Source organism: Schistocerca gregaria, chromosome 8, assembly GCF_023897955.1.
Source record: "Schistocerca gregaria isolate iqSchGreg1 chromosome 8, iqSchGreg1.2, whole genome shotgun sequence".
Lineage (NCBI taxonomy): Eukaryota > Metazoa > Arthropoda > Insecta > Orthoptera > Acrididae > Schistocerca > Schistocerca gregaria.
Window position 1 is genome coordinate 326,318,365 of NC_064927.1, and position 21,955 is coordinate 326,340,319.

General features: G+C 46.2%; 1 protein-coding gene across 1 annotated transcript in view; it reads right to left on the reverse strand.

The window, feature by feature from the left end:
• The window catches only part of LOC126285171 (odorant receptor Or2-like), a 94,951-nt gene that overhangs the window by 42,141 nt on the left and 30,855 nt on the right, over positions 1-21,955 (reverse strand). Inside the window, exons 2-3 of the mRNA XM_049984481.1 lie at positions 8,337-9,160; positions 4,732-4,831 (exon numbers count right to left, since the gene is read on the reverse strand). Coding sequence (XP_049840438.1) covers positions 4,732-4,831; positions 8,337-9,160 — 924 coding nt within the window. The remainder of the gene's footprint in view (positions 1-4,731; positions 4,832-8,336; positions 9,161-21,955) is intronic.

Consider the following 21,955-nt stretch of genomic DNA (forward strand, 5'->3'; position numbering starts at 1 on the left):
GGACGCTGGAACTAGGAGATCCAGTAGACGGGATGTAAGGGAATCACGCACGCTACGCCATTGCTTGTACATCGTGGCTAGAAGGAGCGCCGTCGCTCGGCAGCGAACATTCGTAAGTCCGAGTCCCCCCCCCCCCCCCCCCCCTTGTTTGTAGGGAGCGTGAGCTTTGCGTATGGAACCTTGAGGGGCGACCCAATCATCACAAAATAGCCTAGTGCTGATTGAAGTCGATGCCCGAACGTGAGTGGTAGGGGCAGGATCTGCGAAATATGCACCATTCGAGAAACCACATAAGTGTTCATGTTCACTGCACTACCCGCCGTCACACTGTGGTCCAACAACAGTTCAAGGAACGTCTTCACCTCTTCCTCAGAACGAACGAGCAGCAGGAGGTCGTCCGCATAAGCACGACATTTGAAGGTGTATCCCCGCAGTTCCATCCCAGAAAGAGAATTTATTAGCCTCCCAATTAATGGTTCCAACGCTATCGCGAACAGCAGCATCGAAAGAGGGCAGCCCTGGCGAATGGAACATCTAATTTGAATGGGCCCTGCTATACGCCCATTAAACTGTACTAAGGATTGTGCGCTCCCATAATCCTTCTAATGAGACCAGTAAAACAGTCTGGAAATCCCATTTGTTCCAGAACAGCGTACAGATAGTTGTGGCGCACCTTATCAAAAGCACTCAAAATCAACCGCCACCATCGCCGCTTTAAGCCGGCACTCTTCCGCTAGCGCTATCACATCACGGCATTCGCCAGTAGCTGTTTGCATATTCACCGATCCACCCGGTGTCCTCTGTTCTGGAGAGAGAACGCTACGAATTAACATACGACATCGGGACGCTAGCAACCGTGCAAAGATCTTATAGTCTGCATAAAGCAGGGTGATGGGGCGATAATGTGTGACCGTAATTCCTGGCTTCGGTTTATGTACTGGCACCAAGAGGCCTTCCATAAAAGCCGGTGGAATAGGCGTATCGGAATTTAACAACTCGTTGTACATTTTCGTCCATCGCGGTGCCATTTCGTTGCGAAATTCTCGATAAAATGCAGCAGGAAGTCCATCAATGCCTGGGGAGCGATTCAACGCACCCTTTGCGATCGCATCATGTACTTCCTCACAGCTAATAGCTTCCAGTAAGGTTCCAGCGGCTTCCACCGTTAGTGTACGGGAGACGTATGTGGCTATACGTTCGAGGTCATCGACAGGGGCTGCTTCCTCCCGATAGATGTGTTGGTAATGGTCGACGAATGCAGAGACAATGTCCGCTTGACGCGTTACTCTTCGGTCTTCGCGGGTAATTAACTCCCGTACCAAAACGCGTCGTCGGTGCTTTCGTTCATTCACGACGTGGTGCATGGAAGGAACCTCGTGCATTATCGTATCGTGACATCTGGCGGGCACCATGGTCCCCTGAAGATGTTTCCGAGCTAAAGCCACTAGTTTAGCTTTTATCCTTTTGCGTTCGATCCAGACGTCCGGTCCCGGCGGACCATCGTCCAGGTCGCGCAGCGCGGTCGTACGGCGGCACCATTCTGCCATATCCCTGCTATATGAGATGAACGTACGGCGAAGCGCCGGTTTAGCACAAGTTAGCCACCAATCAAGCTTCGTCGCATACCTTCCAACCCTTCGCTCGCACGTCGTCCATGTCTCAAGGATCCGTTGACGGCATTCAGGATCATGTAGATGTTGAATGTTTAATTTCCAAGGGGCCTTGCTGTTCCACACCTCTCTATGGGGAAGAAGCACCGTACAGATGTAAGCGCTGTGATCGGAAAATGCCAATGATCAGCGTTCCGCGTCCTGGACATCATTTGCATGAGCCCGTGAGATATAAATGCGATCTAACCTGCTCGCTGAATGGCTTGTCACATAGGTGTATCCCGGTGCAACTCCATGTCGTAATTCCCACGTGTCACTATTTACAAGGTCGCTGACAAGGATTCGCAACGCCTGGCTGATGTCTGCTTGCGGCCATTGGTCTTTCTGGCTGAGAACACAGTTGAAATCTCCACCAATTATTACACATTCATAACGTCCATGGAAAAGTGGGGCAATGTCTTCTGCATAAAATCGCGCCCTTTCCTGCCGCCGATTGTTTCCCGACGGTGCATAAAGACTGATGATAAGTGTCCCAAACGTCGTGAAAGCCATTCCCATGGCCGACGGAAGGTAACACACTTTTCCACAGGGAAGCAATCTCGCACGTAAACTGCCACCCCACTCCCATTGTGATCTCCTTGTGACGAATAGGATTGGTAGCCTGCGATGTATGGGAGTGCAGCTGTGTGGAATCCCTGCAGCAAAGCTATATCCACATCAGATGCCCTAATCGTTTCCTTCAGTAGGTGTATTTTGGCCGGTGAACACACGTCATTTATATTTAATGTCGCAATACGGTTCGCATGGCGTTGAATCCCACTCTGTCGAGGCGCAACAATATCTCACTGCATCGGCGCTGGGGGCTGAGTTAGAAGACGTTCTCTCGCCCCTCTCCCTTCACCTTCAGCAATTATTAGGCCGTATTCGTGAGTGCCGGCGCCTCCTCAATATCGTCATACCACATCTTTGCAGGCAGTGATATATTCGTGTCCATAGCCACAGCATCTGCGTCTGGAAAGCCAACTGGTTGTGATTCCTCTTCAGCATCATCACGTCCCGCTACCGTCAATGTGACAGACCGCTGCGGATCTAATCGAACAGTTTCCATTGCCTCATCCTGTTTCGTAGAGGCTGTTGTGTCGTCTTGGTCCACAGGCACATCGTCGTCGGGGCAAGGGGAGTCATCCATAGGAGATGTCGTGCGACGACGCCGTTTCCTCCTTTTCGGGTAACGTTGTTTGCGTGATCTTCCTTCCGTGTCCTCAGATTGTAGGGAATCACGGCTGCCCAACAGAAAAGCATCCGTAGTAACTGGAAGTGTTTCGAGTCCCACCGTTGTAGTTGGCGGGAGTTCGGTCGAAACTGATGTTGTCGTCACAGAGTGCGTTCCAGACGGAACAGCATCCGTAGTGGCTGGAACTGCTTCGTGTACTATCGGTGTGCTTGGTGGGAGTTCGGTCTCAACTGATGTTGTCGCCGTAGATTGTATACTCGATGGAGCAGCATCCTCTGTCATCCCGACGTCTGCTACAAGGTTTCGGAGAGTGCCATCGGGATCTTCCACCGGGGCTGTGTCTTTCGGTCATCAGCGGACGCAGTGAGGGCTTTGGCATAGGTGATCCGTAGTACTGTCATCGCCGGCGACGGCTCCCGCACATCTGAAGGCAGTTGCGTAATCCGCCGTTGCATACAGTTCGACCTGAGGTGTCCCTCCTGGCCATAGCCAGAACTTGTACGTGGTTGACCATCGTAAATCACCACCGCCCGACAACCACCAATTGTCAGATAGGACGGTACATGCTTCTGAAGATCAATAGTGATCTGTCTCACTCCGTTAAGCACGGGGTACGTGGCGAATTGTGTCCAGCGTTCTGCTGTGTGACCATTTACCGAGCCGTATGGTTTAAAAGCCTCAATAACTTCGTCAGCCGGGAGCTCAAATGGCAGCTCAAGAACACGTATTGTCCGTACACCCAGACCAGCATGTCCTACAGTTACCATGACGACATTCCCGTCACTATGGCAAAATCGGAGACCTGCTTCTGTCGCCTGTAGAATTCTCTCACACGCCACGTCATTTACGATCTTAACATACACCGTGGGACTAACGATGGACAGGTGAATTCCGACAATATCGTTTGGCGGTATCTTGACGTCCTCTCGTATGAATCGTTCCACTACTAAAGCCTTTGGTCGTTCGTAGTCTTTCCAGAAATTGAATCGTAATGTAGTTTTTCTGTACTTGTTCGCCATGATCGTTGTTATTAGCCCGTGCGCAGACTAAGTCCACAAATAAACAAACACTTGCACACGCCGCACAGGCGGAAGTATCGGACCTCCGCTCCGCACGTTCGCTAGCGCCGAACTGCCCCTAGACCACGGATTGCGGACGTTACCATCTTTCTGACAGAAGAGACTTGTAGTTGTGTCATCTTCTGTATTATCTTTCTGTATGATTAGGCAAAATGTTAGGAAACATGCTGACCGCATAACAGCAGGTGTAGACCGAGGCTGTTGTGATTAGGTGAGACTGATAACGCTTGCCTAAATCAGTAACCTTAACGTAATAGTGTCACACAGCACCTGCACCACAATAATTATCGTAACCAAGTCATTTCCTGGTGATGAAACCATTTTTGAACGTTTCTGAAATACAATCCAAAACTGCCTATCTTGTCCCATAACTCCTTGCTCTTGAGCTGATCTGATCATGTATTGCAAAGTTCTGCTCGTGCCTTCCGTTCGTGCCCCAGTATCGTTCTATGCACACACCTAATATTTAGACACGGGTGGAAAATTTGACTAAGAGGTGCCTGTAACCAACAAATATTTCCCACATTTATCTGAAACTTCGAATTCGCTTTGTGTTCATGTTATAACTCCTAAGCTGCAATAACAAAATAAAAATTCCGAAAGAAACATCTGGTGTTTCTTTGACAAGCTTTTCTATTATCGTTTCTTTCTTGCTATTAAATAACGTCACACAAAAGATACATGTTATATCATCATCATTCAGCACCTTATGTAGTAGGCTAACCAAATCAATTAGTAAATACCTTTGAATACATTAGCTTTTAATGTATATCACTAATACCTTACGGACGTATTTTAATTAACTTACGAATGTTGCTTGAAATAGTCCTAAACATATGACAAGAACGCTGAAAAAGAACTCCGACATGGCGATAGGGCTCATCGTGTCCTGCAGTTGACTGACGAAACTGTAACAGAAGAGAAGAAAACTGTTGTTGAACGGCAAGCAGAATGCTACTCGTATTCTAATTCACTAATCAGCGAACTATCAAGTGTCTTTTTGTTGGAATGTAGCTTATCTACGAAAACAGATCGACAAAAATGTAGTAGAATAAATGCAACAATTTGGAGTACAGTGTGTTAGTGTTATGGCGTAATCTGTTATTACCGCACATGGTGGCCCTGATAGGCAAGTGATGACTTATTAGCTCATCTATTGCTGTGTTAGTATCGGAAAGATAAGATGTTCAATTCAGTAGCTGTTTCTTTCAACCATTGCCCAATGGGAAATCTTGACAAGATCGACAGAATCAGCTGCATTCGAGGTCGATGAAAAATATGGCCTACCTTCTCCATAACGATCATGAACACACTGTCATTCCGAGCGAGTTGGTAACTATTTAACATCCTTTAAACAAATACGAGCAAAAGAGTGATCGCTGTCGCTCCAAACGAAGTCGTAAACGCGCTGGCAACAGCGGAAACATTCGAAGATTATAACGTAATTTCCCAATGGCAACTGGCTCATTAGTAAAGGATATAATCCCAGTGCGAAAGAGATGGGCAGAAAATGCAGCAATAGATTCGGTTTAAGAATCAGGGCCAAATTTATCAACAGCTGAAATGTAAACGGACTGACATATGTTCTGTAGTGAACTGATAAATATGGTCACTAATACAGAAAAGCTAATTTTGAATGAGAAAATTCCACAAATTGTGGTAAAAGTATTTAACAGGGTATGAAGATTCACACGGGTGTTACCGAAAGATTTTCCCACTGCTTCTCTGTAGACAATGACCAACACAAAACACAACTATGTGTCCTGCAGCTTCGTGAATAAACTTGCCTTCATGTCAGAACATTTGAGACAGGGACTGGGTCATAAATAACGGTTTCAACTACAAATGCTTGTTATAGAACAGAACAGTCGAGGCTACAAATAGTGTCTAGCTGTAATAGAATTGAATCAGGTATAAAATAAAAGCCGCCACGAATTGTGCTCAACATCTGTCGTACAGGTTGATATTTTTTCTCCGTGTACACAATTTAGGAATTAATCGATGAGAGGATACGGGACAAAAAATGTCTAACGAACTTACGTCCGGAGATGCATGGTTTCCATGCTAGAGAACAATTATTCAATCGTGTTTCATTATAGAGAGTGTGGTCCAATATACACCGTAGCACGCAGTCACACTTACAGTATGCACGGATTAGGGTGGTACTGTTCCTCATACCGCAAATCCCTAACGCGCTTTCCTGCCATAGTAACTGGTAATGTTGTGTGCGATTCCCTTCTCTTTCTGACTCATCTTGTAGTGGAAGTGATGCAGTGTTGTGCACAATTGTCCCGTAATCGAATAGAGAGCTTGCCAACACGGCGTTTACTTACGGAAAGGCAAATGGCAATGGGCGGCGGGCAGCAAGATTGAATCGGAAGACTTATCCCCGCCGACAACAATCACAACATTGAATGTTTGCAATAGTGTTTTACCGTTTATCTGAGAGAAGGGCTTTTCAGGAAATCATGAAGAACATACTCGAAATGTTGGGACATCAGACTTGGAAGAAAATGTGATTAGCACTGTGGAGAGTGATCCCCGTGTCAGTATCAGGCAGTGGCCCCGCCGGTACAGGGTAACGCAGACGTCCGTGTGGTATATTCTCTATGATAACTGTTACCACCCTTATTGCCTGTAGCGTGTGTGAGACTTACTAACGACAGACTTTCCACATCGACAGCAGTTTTTCATTGGTTTCTTCACCAGGCAAACACAATTCTTGGATTTGTCATCCGTTCTATTTACAGATGAGGCCACCTTCACAGGGAGTGGTTTCTTCAATGGTATCTTCACTTTCATAACAGTCATCCGTGGAATAGTATGCAGAGCCCGCATGGTATGGTGACAGCGAATCATCAGCATCGGTACAGCCGGAATGTATAGGCCAGGATAGTTAGCGACCGTATTCTGGAACCAGTCTTCCTTCCACGTCGCCTAACAGGCCGGAACTATCGGCGTTTCTTGCTATTGACTTTGCCTGCTCTGGTGGAAAATGTGCCATTGATGATTGGAAGGGTTTTGTGGCTGCTGCATGATGATGCTCCAGCCTACTCCGCCGTTAACGTTGGACGCATCTCAATCATGTCTTCCGTGGTCAATGGATCGGACGAGGGGGTCCAGCTGAATGGCCTGCTCATTCACCGGATCACAAACGGTGCAATTCCTGGTTATGGGGCCATCTAAGAAGTGTCGTTTACACAGAGCCCATTTCATATGTGGAGACATTTGAACGACGTATTCATTGTCCGCAGCTCGTGGTCGTGCGGTAGCGTTCTCGCTTCCCACGCCCGGGTTCCCGGGTTCAATTCCCGGCGGGGTCAGGGATTTTCTCTGCCTCGTGATGACTGGGTGTAGTGTGATGTCCTTAGGTTAGTTAGGTTTAAGTAGTTCTAAGTTCCAAGGGACTGATGACCACAGATGTTAAGTGCCATAGTGCTCAGAGCCGTTTTGAGCCAACGTATTCATGCTGTCTTTAACATGGTTCGGATGCAGCTTGGCCTATACAAGCGTGTGAGACAGAACACGGTGAGGCGCGTACACGCATACTTTGAGGCACGGTACATAGAAACCATTTTCAACACGTACTGTACCTGTGGCTGCATGGTACAGCTCGTATTAGACCGCAGTCTGTGTAATAATATATGATTGAATAAATGTTCTCTGGCGTGGCAACCATGCCTTTCCCGACATAAGAAGTTCATTAGACGATTTTTGATGCTCATTCTCTTATGGATCAATCCCTGGAGTAACACGGTGAAAAAAAATCATTGTACATAATACGGACAATATGATTACAATATCGAAACAACGTTTTAAACGAATGGAATTGTTTTCCCGGTAAGCAGTTTAATTTCTAATTTATGTGTATATTAAATCTAGTTAGATTTCGTTGAATAGAACGATTATTTTCTTTTCGTTAAATATCGTTACAGAGGTCACCGTGAGAGGCATAGACATGACATTTTATTTTATACGTTCTTAATGGTTAACGATGAAAATGTATGCAATATCACAAATTAAAACAGTGGGAAACTGAGGCAACTGAGAGGTTCAAAACCTAGCTTTGTATTCACGTTTGTGCAAACACGGTATATTGGCAGGGTAAGAAATCTGGCTTATTATTAGTCAAACAATTATTCATCTACTTCAGCGAAGACTTCTGTACAACTCTTGAAAAGAGAAACTTCAAAGAAGTTAGGAAATGTCCCTTAGAAACGTAATAATTGCATTAGCATCCCGTTTGATAAAAATGTATCTCTTCCTAACAAACAGGAAAATATTCATCCGTTGACATACTATTATTAGTATGAGACCCCACTCTAATTTATCGTACAGTTCGTCGTATGGTCCATGCGTCCACAGTACATATCTGAAGCGTCCATACCATTCAGAAAGTGTTGCGTTACGTACCTAAGAATTTTTTGATGACTTTCGACGCAAAGGCACAAATCATTGTACATTTTATCACCGAATTTCGCCACTGGCCTCTTCTCAGATTGTTCGTCTTTCTCGTTGTATGTATCATACTTCAGGGCCAGAATACGCCTTGCGAGAATATCCAGTTGCGCAGTCACCAGGATCATGGCCGACGCGAAGAGGCAATCCAAGCCGAAGCTTATCTGCGTCGTCCACAATCCTGCCGAGCACTGGGCAAAGTACGAGAGGCCGTACAGGTTGGAGTTGTTGTCCCAGGCGTGCTGAGCGAAGGGCAGCCGCCTCGTCTCTGGCTGTGTGTACAGTGGCATGGGGAACCACACGAAGCACTGGGCGAACATGAAGAGCACCAGTGACAGCGAGAGGCGGAAGGCGTGCCTCTGGGAGCTGTCCACGATGGCCGCCATTGGAGACTCCCTGTCGCAGACTTCGCTCTGGATCGAAAGCAGCGCGGCCACGCGGCGAGTTAGCGCATTGTAGCGCCGTCTGTCGTAGTGGAAGAACATCATCTTGATCAGGCCGTTCAAGTGGGAGGCGGTTGACATGATCACCAGCGTCACTTCGTCCATGTCTCCCCAGGCGAAGTAAACGGTCAGCAAGCACTCTGTGAAATTCCACAGGGCTAAAATGTAAACGTAGACTGTGTACAGTTGGAATGCGCTGGACTCGTACAGTGGCCAGAGGCCGAATAGCCACAGGTGGCGGATGTTCAGCTTCAGGACGGACTGACCGCTTTCAGTCCAGGTCAGAGCCTTTTCCAGGTCTTCTTCCCGCCCCTCGGCCATCTCAGTGGTAACTGGCTTTTAGATTCCCAAGCAGCTCTTAACTACTCACGCCTGTGTTTTGATTCCGATATGAGTGAAAAGACCTTCTGAACGATTCTGCAGCTCCCTCGTTCTTCGGAAACTTTATGAACGTAGCTGGTAGAAGGTACTGCACTGCTGTTAAATGTTTAATAATCGGATAATGCTTCGCTATTCCAGTGATAATTTATTCACGTTGTTTGCCACCTAGTTATGTTCAAGTTATATAATATAAACAAACTTAGGCCATCATTTGAAGTAAATAATGGAAACCTCTCACTTCCTTCATGAAACAATTAATAATCCGGTGAATCGGGAAATGTAAATTTATGTCCCACTGCACTGCGTGACTGCCCGTGTGTTACTTAGCAGAATCTATTTGACATGCGCGGAGGAGGTTAGCTCGATCGTTATTTAACGTGCTTGCTGCACTTCTGCACTAGAATATTCTAATGTTTGTAGGACATGAAATACACGTGGAAATCGCATTAAGCTTAAAGAAGTAAGTAACGTGAAACTAAAATCCCTGCATCGAGTTTTTGAGCCATTACTTGAGACATGTGCTGCGATTTCAGCTGGGTACGTAACGTGAAACAAAAGCCCCTGTATCGAGTTTTTGAGTCATTACTTTAGACATGTACCCGGATGTCAAGTGAAGTACAATTTTCGGTTGCCAATACAACTGAATTCGTCAATACAACTGAACTGCAAATCTAGCGTGGTTGTTAAATATCATACTGATTAAACGTCTAAGTTGAGAGACACGGCACATATAAGAGGAAACAAATATTATTTCAGGCTCTCCTTACGAGATTTTCTAAATAACGTTTTAGTTCTTACGACTTGCATTAGATGGTTTTCCTACTAATCTGCCAGTGTTTAGAGAGGGCCCCTTTCAGTAATTCCCTGAAAATGAGTAGAGAGTACAAGATAATAATTGCCTGAGTTACAGTATTGTCATTTGACGTATTTATTAATATCCTCTCTCCTCAAACATATCAACGAAGATGTTTGGAACTTTTTGTTCTGCCAGTCTACTTGTGTAAGGAATACATAAGAATTTCCATGGAATTTTACGTTGATCTCAATTGGAGTTTAAAGTTATTCACAGGTTTTTCTCTATGCGATCGGTATTCAGGTTGAGGATTTGTTGACGGCTTATTTCATTTGTAGCAAACAGCAAATTAAGCTGCTCGTATTTTCAACATACAATCGACTGATGCATGTACCAACATCTCCACCGCTGTTTTTTTTAAATATGTTAGCCTCATATATGGAGTCCAGTGGATGGATACCTTTGTTTAAGCTGTCGAAGAAAAATATACGCCTAGTTGTGCTTATTGTTGTCTAACAGCAATATTGTGATATAATACAGTTTTTGTGTTATTTTTCTTTGTGTTCTTGTTTTCAGTTTACTTATGTTATTGGCTTCTGTGATTTGTTTTAATTATTCCAATGCTGGCGCAGGTAGAGTTCTTCCTGGCGATGAAATTTGTGAATTAGTCAAAATAGCTTGAGACTGGAGTGAAAGTAATGTTATTGCCGATGTACTGAAGGAAAGAGAATACGATATTCAACATCATTGCACACCACATTAACATATTAGCATTGACGAAGCCCTAGTTGGTACTAAATGTGACACTTTTTTATAACAGTGTTTGTCAAACAATCACCAACGCCGCTGGAGAGCTAAATTCTGGATGCTTTGGACTCAATTGTCTTGGGATTTATACTTACATATGTGCTAAAAGTCGAGAAGGTAAGAATGAAATGGCCAGACGAGGCTTAGGATACTGTGCTTCTCAGCTGTTTCTGTGCCTAGGTAATTATCTGAAGAAAGTTAATCACATTTTTGTAGACAACTTATTCATGTGGGTAGCACTTGCAAACAGATTCCTCTGTTTCGTTCCCTACATTACTGCAGTGAAAGGAAAAACAGAACTTTTTAACTAGGCCAATTTAAAAAGCAATGTGAAGGTGAGTCATGTATACACTGCGCAGTATGTTGTGCATTCCGAGACAAATAAGTTCAACAAATCCACCTCCTCTTATTATCTAGTAAATCTCGTGCTGGAGATCAAACATCGAAACGAAATAGCAGATAGCCAGAAATAATACACGGATACAAACAGTAAATGGGTTGTAATAGATGCTTCTGGCATGATGTTGCATGCCTATTTGAATTAAAGGAGAACTTTTCATTACTGGAAGAAACTAGCTATCAACATTGTGTCAAGAATTATGGCGTACTTAATAAAAGAAAAAAATTTACTTCAGGTATTCATTAACTACTGTATTGGCAAATGAAGCTTTGTTTGTAGAATGGTTACAAGAAAAAATGCAAACAATAATCCTAGTATACGAATTCATGGTTTCGGTATATGCAATATATGCTGATAAAGTTCTCTCGAGCTTCCAGCCACGTCAAGTCATTTAAAATCCAAGAGCTTTCGGCTTACAGCTTTTGTATCGTGGCGACTGATTTTATTGTTCTCATATAGACGCGCTGCGTTCTGGGGCGTCAGCGATGTTCGCTCCCATGCCATATGAGAGAGTGTTTTTTTTTTAGGCCTATGAAAGACGATCTACACCTCAGAGTGCCAGGAGCATATAAAATACCGCGTGCGTGCCGACCGTTTTGTGTCAGACAGACTATGCGTGCTACGGAACAGCGCCGTGTAGAATACGAAACATGCTCTTGCCTTCGGTACCCAGAGAAATAAGCCATAACAACGCATGTTTTGTAAAACGGACAGCGTATTGCATTCGCAGAGACATGTGTTAATACACGGACCGATACACGGACTAATAGTGCCTCGGTAGCGTAATAAAAGAAGGGATTGAGATAAATTGAGGCTAGCGTCCCAAAGATAGTTGCTTGCACCTAAGTATGACATGAAATCCGGCCATCGGAAGGATGAAGCCGGCGTGGTGGGCATGCAATGAAGTATTACGTTGTATGGCAATGGAGGGAGCACCAGGGATGTTACAGAAGGCAGCGCAGCTGTGAAGGGACGGTAGCAAACAATCAAAAGACAGTTACCGTTTGACAATGGGCGACGAGCACTCGGCCGAAAGCTAGTGGATTTTAAACCACTTGACGCAGCTGGAAGTTTGATAGTTTAGGTTAGCTTAGTTAAGGTCAGATAGAATTTTGTCAAAGATTTGAAAAAACTTCCAGACAGGAGGGAGTCAGGATATTGTGCGTGTACTAGCGAAGGAAGGCGTAACAAGGCATTTACATGTGAATGCTTTCCTAAACACAAATATTAGTTGATACAAAATACAATTTTTTCTGTCATCTCACTCTGAAATTTGTATAGTTGTTATGGCCATTAATGAGTTTTCTATTAAGTGTAGTGTTAATTACAACTGTTCTTGTGATCGTCAATCCGAATATTGTTTGTTGCACATCTCCACGCTACTCTATCCTGTAGAGGCCCCTTCACCTCCGAATAACTATGGCACCCTACAACCTTACTATTCTCTTCTCTTGATTTCCCTTTACAATCCCCCTCTCCCCACCGTTCCCCTCAACTTCCCATTACACGGAACCGACGATTCCTTCATATCTCACAATGCGTCCTAATAACCGATCCAGATCTTATACTACGAATTTAAAGTATCTCCAGTACCTCTTCATTGGCTACGCCATGTACTCATCTAATCTTCAGCATCAAACTGTAGCATCACAATTCAAAACTTTCTCTTCTTTTCTTGTCTGAATTGCTTATCGTCTACATCCCACTTCCACACACGGCTACACTCCAGACAAATGCCTTCGGAAGAGGCTTCCTGATATACTAATTTATATTCCGGTATTAACAAAATTCTTTTCATCAGATACTCTTTCCTTGACATTGCCTTTCATCTTAAATCCTCTCTACTTTCGCAATGGTGCATTAGTTTTAATACTCATATAGCAAACCTCATCTGCAAATTATAGTGTCTCATTTCGTAACTAAACTCCCTCAGAACCGTCTAACTACATCTGACTACATTCCATTACATATATTTTGGTTTTGTTGATATTCATCCTATATTCTCCTCTAAGGCACGGTCCATTCCGTTCAAATGCACTTCCAAGGCCTTTTTACCCCTGTTGGCTGGAATATACCTTCTAAATTTCTGTTGCCTTCAGAAATTTAGAGGATGCATTCTAGTCAAAACTGTCGAAAGCATTCTCCAAATCTACAAATGCCATATTTTTAGCACTCACCACACAAAATGTCTGAATGCAGAAAGGTTAATGTAATTATATTCTGTCCCCACCCTAGTTATACTGATGACACTGTATCTGCTTCAGATCGGGTCAGTGGAATCTTACTTCTTTGTTTAAGATCTGGAAAACTATTATCTCTCTTTATGGACTGCACTGTGCAGCTGCTGCGTTTTTAGTTGTTTATTAAAGGTGTAAGCCTCTCTTAAGGGTTGCCCAAGCGTGAGAAAATATTTTTAAATTCACTTTTGGAAGCATACCAAGATAAACTTTTTTCCATTTGAATACCTTCTTTAATGATGCTTGAGTGTGGTTTTATCCCTGATTTTTGAAAGGATTGTTATACATATTTACTACAGGTCATTCTTAATTCAGCCCTTTGCAACCATTACTTTATATCCAAGGTAGTCTTCCTCTTCCGCTCTTGTCATTGGTTGTGTTAAGGTTAGGGATATATCTCGATCAATTGCCACCAACTAACCTGTTCATTGGTAGAATAGCCTGTATGACTGTCTTCGACAACATATGTGAGTAACGTTCCTGAAGTTAATCCATGGGTAACTTGGCACTTATGTCAATTGAGGAGACCGGCGCATGGTCGACATGTCATATGTTGTTCTTAATGTGGTAAGGAACTTGACCTCCAATCTGAACTTTGAGTAAAATAATGGATGTACGTGGAAGTACTTTTCAAGTACCTGAAGTTTTTCCAGGTTTTATTGAACTACAGTTTTTTCGTTAAATTCTGTTTAAGTATGATCTGTTTAAACATTGGCTTGGAGTCTGTTTCTGAGCGCTATGGGATTTAACATCTGAGGTCATCAGTCCCCTAGAAATCAGAACTACTTAAACCTACCTAACCTAAGGACATTACACAAATCCGTGCCCGAGGCAGGCTTCGAACCTGCGACCGTAGTGGTCACTCGGTTCCAGATTGAAGCGCCTAGAACCGCTCGGCGACAACGGCCGGCGCTTGGAGTCTGCTTAGCCATTCAGATCGTTGTAACTGCAACCAGGACGGTCGCGGGATAGCAAGGACGGAAAGCGCGGCAGGGCTCGCGGAGAGGCCCGCGAACAACAACACAACGGGAGAGGACGAACACGACAAACGAAGGACAGAACGAATACAACAAGATCGAACAACGGAGTCACAAGGAAACAAACACGTCCACTGGTACACAGAACAAGGAATTAAGCTGTCTAAGGTGAGGCGAGGTGTAAACCGACGTACGCGACATTGGACTCGCTGGCAAATTTTTTTCCCTTTATTGTTATTTTAATACGTAAACAATCAGGTAGGCTGTCAGCGGCATGCTACGCCGCTCTTCAGCCGTAGTGTTGACAATAACATAACACAGAATGGAGAAGTAGAATGAACATAGTGACGGGCAAAAAATAGTGGTCACAGATACACAAAAAACACGGAGCCGTTCACATTCGACGATAACGACACTGAAAACACGTTGACGCGGCGCACAGAACACTGATGAATCCTACGGCACAAGTGAACTGAGAAGCGTGACGGCGGACACTAAAAAACACAAAACGACGTGACACACACGATAGACAGATGGCGATGATCTCCGGCGCGCGAAAGTCCACGTAGCGTGTGCGAGTCCGGGGACCTGCCAAGCGGGGAAGAAAGGTGAGAGGGGTGGAGAGGGTGGAGAGGGGAGAACAAAGTTGCCAATGGCTGAGGAGATGGGAGGATGGGTAGAGGGACAGGGGAGGGGAAGCCCAGGGGAGGAGTGGGGAGAAAGGGAGGAGGGAGAGAGGGTGCCCAAAGGAACAGGTACACGAAGAGTGAGGGAGGATCAAAGTTGGTAGGAGAGGTATATGGAGGGGAGGAGTACATCATCAGGGAGGGGGAGGTGGTGGAAGCCACCTTGGGAGAGGGTAAGGAGGGTGGCGAGATGAAGAACAGGTGGGACGTGGGAATACAGGCGCGGCAGTGGGCATGGGCGGGAGAGGATGGGTGAGACAAGAGGGTGAGGAGGATCGAGTTTGCGGGAGGTGTACAGGATCCGTATCCTCTCAAAGAAAAGGAGGAGGTTGGGGAATGGAAAGAGATCGTACAGGATCCGCGTGGGGGAGGGGAGACGGATGCAATAGATGAGGCGGAGAGCATGGCGTTCAAGGATTTGGAGGGATTTATAAAAGGTTGGTGGGGCAGAGATCCAGGCCAGATGGCCGTAACAAAGGATAGGGCGGAAGAGGGATTTATAGGTGTGGAGGATAGTGGAAGGGTCCAGACCCCACATACAGCCAGAAAGGAGCTTGAGGAGACAGAGTCGGGAGTGTGCCTTGGCTTGGATTGTCCGGAGATGGGGGGTCCAGGAGAGTCGACGGTTGAGGATGACGCCAAGGTACTTAAGGGTGTGGCTGAGGGCGATAGGACGGCCATAGACGGTGAGATAGAAATCAAGGAGGCGGAAGGAAGGGGTGGTTTTGCCTACAATGATCGCCTGTGTTTTGGAGGGATTGACCTTGAGCAACCACTGGTTGCACCAAGCGGTGAACCTGTCAAGATGGGATTGGAGAAGATATTGGGAGCGCTGCAGGGTGGGGCAAGGGCAAGGAAGGCGGTGTCATCGGCAAACTGTAGAAGGTGGACGGGGGTGAAGGCGGCGGCATGTCCGCCGTATATAAAAGGTGCAGAAGGGGAGAGAGGATGGAGCCTTGGGGCACACCAGCAGAGGGTAAAAAGGTGTAGGAATCCGTGTTATGGGTGGTGACGTTGGAAGGACGGTGGGAAAGAAAGAAGCCGATCAGACGGACGTAATTAATGGGAAGGGCGAAGGTTTGGAGCTTGAAGAGGAGACCGGAATGCCATACGCGGTCATGAGCACGTTCGAGGTCCAGGGCAGCAAGAGTGCGGAGCGACAGGAATTAAGCTGTTCGGAAAGGAGGTGAGTGAGGTGAAGGAAGAGGTCGTCGGAAGAGAAGGATGGCCGAAAGCCACACTGGGTAACGGGAAGGAGGCGGTGCTGGCGGAGATGCTCGTGGATGCGGCGGGTGAGGGTAGATTCCAGGACCTTGCTGAAGACCGAGGTAAGGCTGATGGGACGGTACGAGGAGACGGCGGACGGCGGTTTACCAGGTTTAAGGAACATAAGGATACGGGAGGTTTACGCTGGCTGAGGGGAAGCAGGCCTTAAGTACGCTATCGGGGTCGCCGCTATTGGCCGCTGGGACCACGTGTTCCACTGTGGTGCCCTCACACTAAAAGCGGGCCAGGAGGCGAGCGACGCCACAGCTTACGGCGCGATGGTGCAGAGACCTCTATGGGCCTTCGACGTCCATGACGACTGGCGCGTTTTAAAATTCCGCGGCGCGCAGTACCAGATAGATTGTTGATCATACCTCCAGAATCAAATTTTGCTTAATTTCTTCAAATAAGTTTTGTTTTAATTAAAGTTTTTCTAAACATTTGTTTTTAATCTCGATTGAGCTACTCAGATTGCTCAGTTTGTCTGTAAAATAATTAGTTGCTTATCTGTTCTATGCATGCTATGAAATATAGTGTACCTACAAATAAAAGGAATAAAAATATTTTTACTGTATTCTTTTGCATTTGGTTCTTCCCGTATCCTGCTATTCTACTATGTCATTCTTATTGTAAGAAGTAACTTGATTGATACCCAAGGATCAGCTTCTCTTGACTTACGAAATACACTGCAAAACACTACCGCTGCTCCAGACGATACACCTTCCTACGAGGGTTGGCTCCTCGATATCGTGAGCTCCGAAACTGTATTCAACAATTTGGTCATCTTGTCAATCAGGAACATCAAACGCAGATATTTCTTTCTGGCCGTTTCGTGCTCCAGCTTGTAGAGCTCCTGTAAAATGCTGTTTTATGGAAGTCTTTAACAACTTTTTCTGAAACAGGTGTTGGAAAGACTCGCCCTAAAGATTAGCCTAGTGGTCTACCACAACAATCCACTTAGGAGGATTAGGGCAACAGCGACCCATCATTTTAAGGGCGACCACAACTCCTCTGCCCCTATTGTCGGAAACTTGCCGATATGATAACATTACCAATCAGGGCTAACACATATGTGGCCAAGGAAATGATGTATCACACAGATTCCTATTTTTCGCTGACAGATAAATTAATTCTCGAACGAAAATCGTAATAGTGAAGCCGAAAAATTTACGCAACATGACGGTGCATACAGTATCGATAGCAACAAATGTTTGTTTTGAAATGATAATTAAATCAAGACTCTACGCTGTCAACAGGCGTTGATATACATCAACGGGGACAGTTGAAAATGTATACCCCGACCTGGGCCCGAACCCGGGATCTGCGGCTTAAATGGCAGACGCTCTCTCCATTTTCCGTTTAAATCTCATTTTGTTCGTTTTCGTTCGTTGCATCTGCTCGGGGCGGACGTCGTAAGACACCCGTTCAAGTTCGTCGTTAATCAATTAATTCAGTTTTTCTTATTATAGGGAGCAGCTAATCCTCTGACCGAACACCCTTTTTTTCCCAAATCTCATTTTGTTCGGTTTTGGTCGTTGCTCCTGCTCTGTGCGGACGTCGTAAGACATCCACTTAAGTTCGTTGTTGATCGATTAACTCAGGTTTTTTCTTTTGACCGAACACGCTGAGCTACCGTGCCAGCAGGCTTAGCTACCATGCGGGCCATCCATCTGAGCCACAGAGGGCGCAGAGGATAGTGCTATCGCAGGGATTTATCCCTTGCACGCTCCCCATCAGACCCACATCCCCAACTTAATGTCCACACACTACATTCGTAGAGCCGCTGCCCACTACTCTCATTACTCTCGGCAGACAACCTTACCGAGTCCCGTAAGAGTTGGGTAATGCGTGTGCATCAGCACAGAAAATGAAAGTCAATGGCCGGTTAGCCTTAACTACACTCCTCGAAATTGAAATACGAACACTGTGAATACATTGTCCCAGGAAGGGGAAACTTTATTGACACATTCCTGGGGTCAGATACATCACATGATCACACTGACAGAACCACAGGCACATAGACACAGGCAACAGAGCATGCACAATGTCGGCACTAGTACAGTGTATATCCATCTTTCGTAGCAATGTAGGCTGCTAGTCACCCATGGAGACGATCGTAGAGATGTTGGATGTAGTCCTGTGGAACGGCTTACCATGTCATTTCCATCTGGCACCTCAGTTGGACCAGCGTTCGTGCTGGACGTGCAGACCGCGTGGGACGACGCTTCATCCAGTCCCAAACATGCTCAATGGGGGACAGATCCGGAGATCTTGCTGGCCAGGGTAGTTGACTTACACCTTCTAGAGCACGTTGGGTAGCACGGGATACATGCGGACGTGCATTGTCATGTTGGAACAGCAAGTTCCCTTGCCGGTCTAGGAATGGTAGAACGATGGGTTCGATGACGGTTTGGATGTACCGTGCACTATTCAGTGTCCCCTCGACGATCACCAGAGGTGTACGGCCAGTGAAGGAGATCGCTCCCCACACCATGATGCCGGGTGTTGGCCCTGTGTGCCTCGGTCGTATGCAGTCCTGATTGTGGCGCTCACCTGCACGGCGCCAAACACGCATACGACCATCATTGGCACCAAGGCAGAAGCGACTCTCATCGCTGAAGACGACACGTCTCCATTCGTCCCTCCATTCACGCCTGTTGCGACACCACTGGAGGCGGGCTGGACGATGTTGGGGCGTGAGCGGAAGACGGCCTAACGGTGTGCTGGACCGTAGCCCAGCTTCATGGAGACGGTTGCGAATGGTCCTCACCGATACCCCAGGAGCAACAGTGTCCCTAATTTGCTGGGAAGTGGCGGTGCAGTCCCCTACGGCACTGCGTAGGATCCTACGGTCTTGGCGTGCATCCGTGCGTCGCTGCCGTCCGGTCCCAGGTCGACGCGCACGTGCACCTTCCGCCGACCACTGGCGACAACATCGATGTACTGTGGAGACCTCACGACCCACGTGTTGAGCAATTCGGCGGTACGTCCAACCGGCCTCCCGCATGCCCACTATACGCCATCGCTCAAAGTCCGTCAACTGCACATACGGTTCACGTCCACGCTGTCGCGGCATGCTACCAGTGTTAAAGACTGCGATGGAGCTCCGTATGCCACGGCAAACTGGCTGACACTGACGGCGGCGGTGCACAAATGCTGCGCAGCTAGCGCCATTCGACGGCCAACACCGCGGTTCCTGGTGTGTCCGCTGTGCCGTGCGTGTGATCATTGCTTGTACAGCCCTCTCGCAGTGTCCGGAGCAAGTATGGTGGGTCTGACACACCGGTGTCAATGTGTTCTTTTTTCCATTTCCAGGAGTGTATATGTATATGTTCTTGCGGATATGTCCGACATCTCCGTATAATGTTTATTTTGGTTGGTAACCGGGTTCGGTCTATAATCTAGACCACCTTCAGGCCGAAAGCACTACAGTAGAATAGTAATACGTATTCAGAAGGGTTTCTATAGACAGAGATGCAAGTCGTGTGACACGTTGCGTATTCCTGCCGGTGGATGCTATAGTACCTAGCAAATTCAAACCCCGTGTGGGGGTGGGCGTGGTCCTCATTGTTAATCCATTGCGCCTTCCACAATGACGAGATCACCCAGACCATAACGCTCCCTTTTCCGACCTGGACTCTTCCAACAGTTGTAGCAGTGTCATCCACACCAAAGGCCATTTGTCCGGTGGAGCATAAAACGTAATTCATCTTAGAAAGCAGCCTGGCGCCACCCATTATATTTCCAAAATGCAGCCACCGCTTGCGATAAAAGAAGTCAGCATGGGTGCATGAAGTAGACGCCTGCTACAGGTAATATTTACCGAACGTAGGTGGCAGTCTCGTTAACTGACTGGAACGTGTGTAACAAGGGGGGCTACCATTGACAATGTCATCTCCACACCATAGTAACTCGCATTGAAAACATTTCCATCTCGACTTTTAAAGAGGACTACCCTCTCACCCTCAACTCCGCCCCACCTCCTCCACCCCATGTGAAATATATCACAAACTACAGATAATTCTATCACTTCCTTTTTCCTTGATTCTCTTGGTCGGCTGCTACTACAAACCGTACAAAACTAGTTGCACGAGAGGGTCAGCAAAGTGGGCCAATGGAAAATTATGAGACCATGGGGCCGGCCGCTGTGGCCGAGCTTTTGTAGGTGCGTCAGTCTGGAACCGCGCGACCGCTACTGTCGCAGTTTCAAACCCTGCCTCGGGCATGGATGTGTGTGATGTCTTTCGGTTAGTTAGGTTTAAGTTGTTCTAAGTGCTAGGTGACGAATGACCTCAGATGTTAAGTCCCATAGTGCTCAGAGCCATTTGAACCATTAGACCATAAGTATGCTGGAGTGCTCTCAGAGCGAATAATTCTTCCTGTAATGGACGAGGAACGATTTCCATGATCTTCTGATTGGCTTGCCTTCATTCTCAGCTGCCTCAATCGTCTGTCCCTTGAACGCCTCTAAGAATCTCCTAACTAGTCTGCATCTCATCTTCGTATTCGTATGTTGAGTATTTTCGCTAATCTGCCTTTTATCAGGTATCCTGTTCCCCCATCCACTCCCCCTTGAAAAACTTTCATTTTATTGACTGCTTGAGTTCCCCTTGTGCCTCCGTCAGCCAGCTGCTCCTAATATGGATGGAATCAACAACCCGTATATGACCAGAGTATGTATGTGCGAAAAACAAGTCACAGTAAACTTGCTGCGATAACTTTCCAGTTTTCCCAAGTGCATTAAGAATGGGTATTTTTGTAACAAGGAAACTGTCGGCTTCACATTTACTTGTCGGATTCAGTCACACTCTTGAATGTTCCGACACATTGCTCCCACTGTATACTAATGCAGTCATGCTTCTAACCACCAATCTTTCAGCAAACGCGCTGCCATTTACTGACTCTTCCGTAACTGTCTGTTCCTCCAAATTATCCTGTGAATAACCCATCCTTCATCTGCCTGTCTCTCGTTACGTTACTGCTAAGCTCGCTACTTCAGCCGTTCACATGGATCCATGGCCGCTATTTCAGTTCTCGAATATTACGCTCTGGGCTCCCCAGTGAGCATCATTATGGTAGCACAAAATTTCTATTTCACCTCAGAACTCTGTTGCAGTGTTAATAGCGGATTTCTTTTACCGATGCTAGCTGCTGTGTTATGAACCTTCACCGTCTACATTCTCCACCGCCCATCTCTAACGTCGATCAGTTGTAGAATTTTGGAACACGTATTATGTTCGAGTATAATGACTTTTCTGGAGACTAGAAATCTACACTGTAGGAATCAGCATGGGTTTCGAAAAAGACAGTCGTGTGAAACTCAGCTCGCGCTATTCGTCCACGAGACTCAGAGGGCCATAGACACGGGTTTACAGGTAGATGCCGTGTTTCTTGGCTTCCGCAAGGCGTTTGACACAGTTCCCCACAGTCGTTTAATGAACAAAGTAAGAGCATACGGACTATCAGACCAATTGTGTGATTGGTTTGAGGAGTTCCTAGATAACAGAACGCAGCATGTCATTCTCAATGGAGAGAAGTCTTCCGAAGTAAGAGTGCCGCAGGGGAGTGTCATAGGACCGTTGCT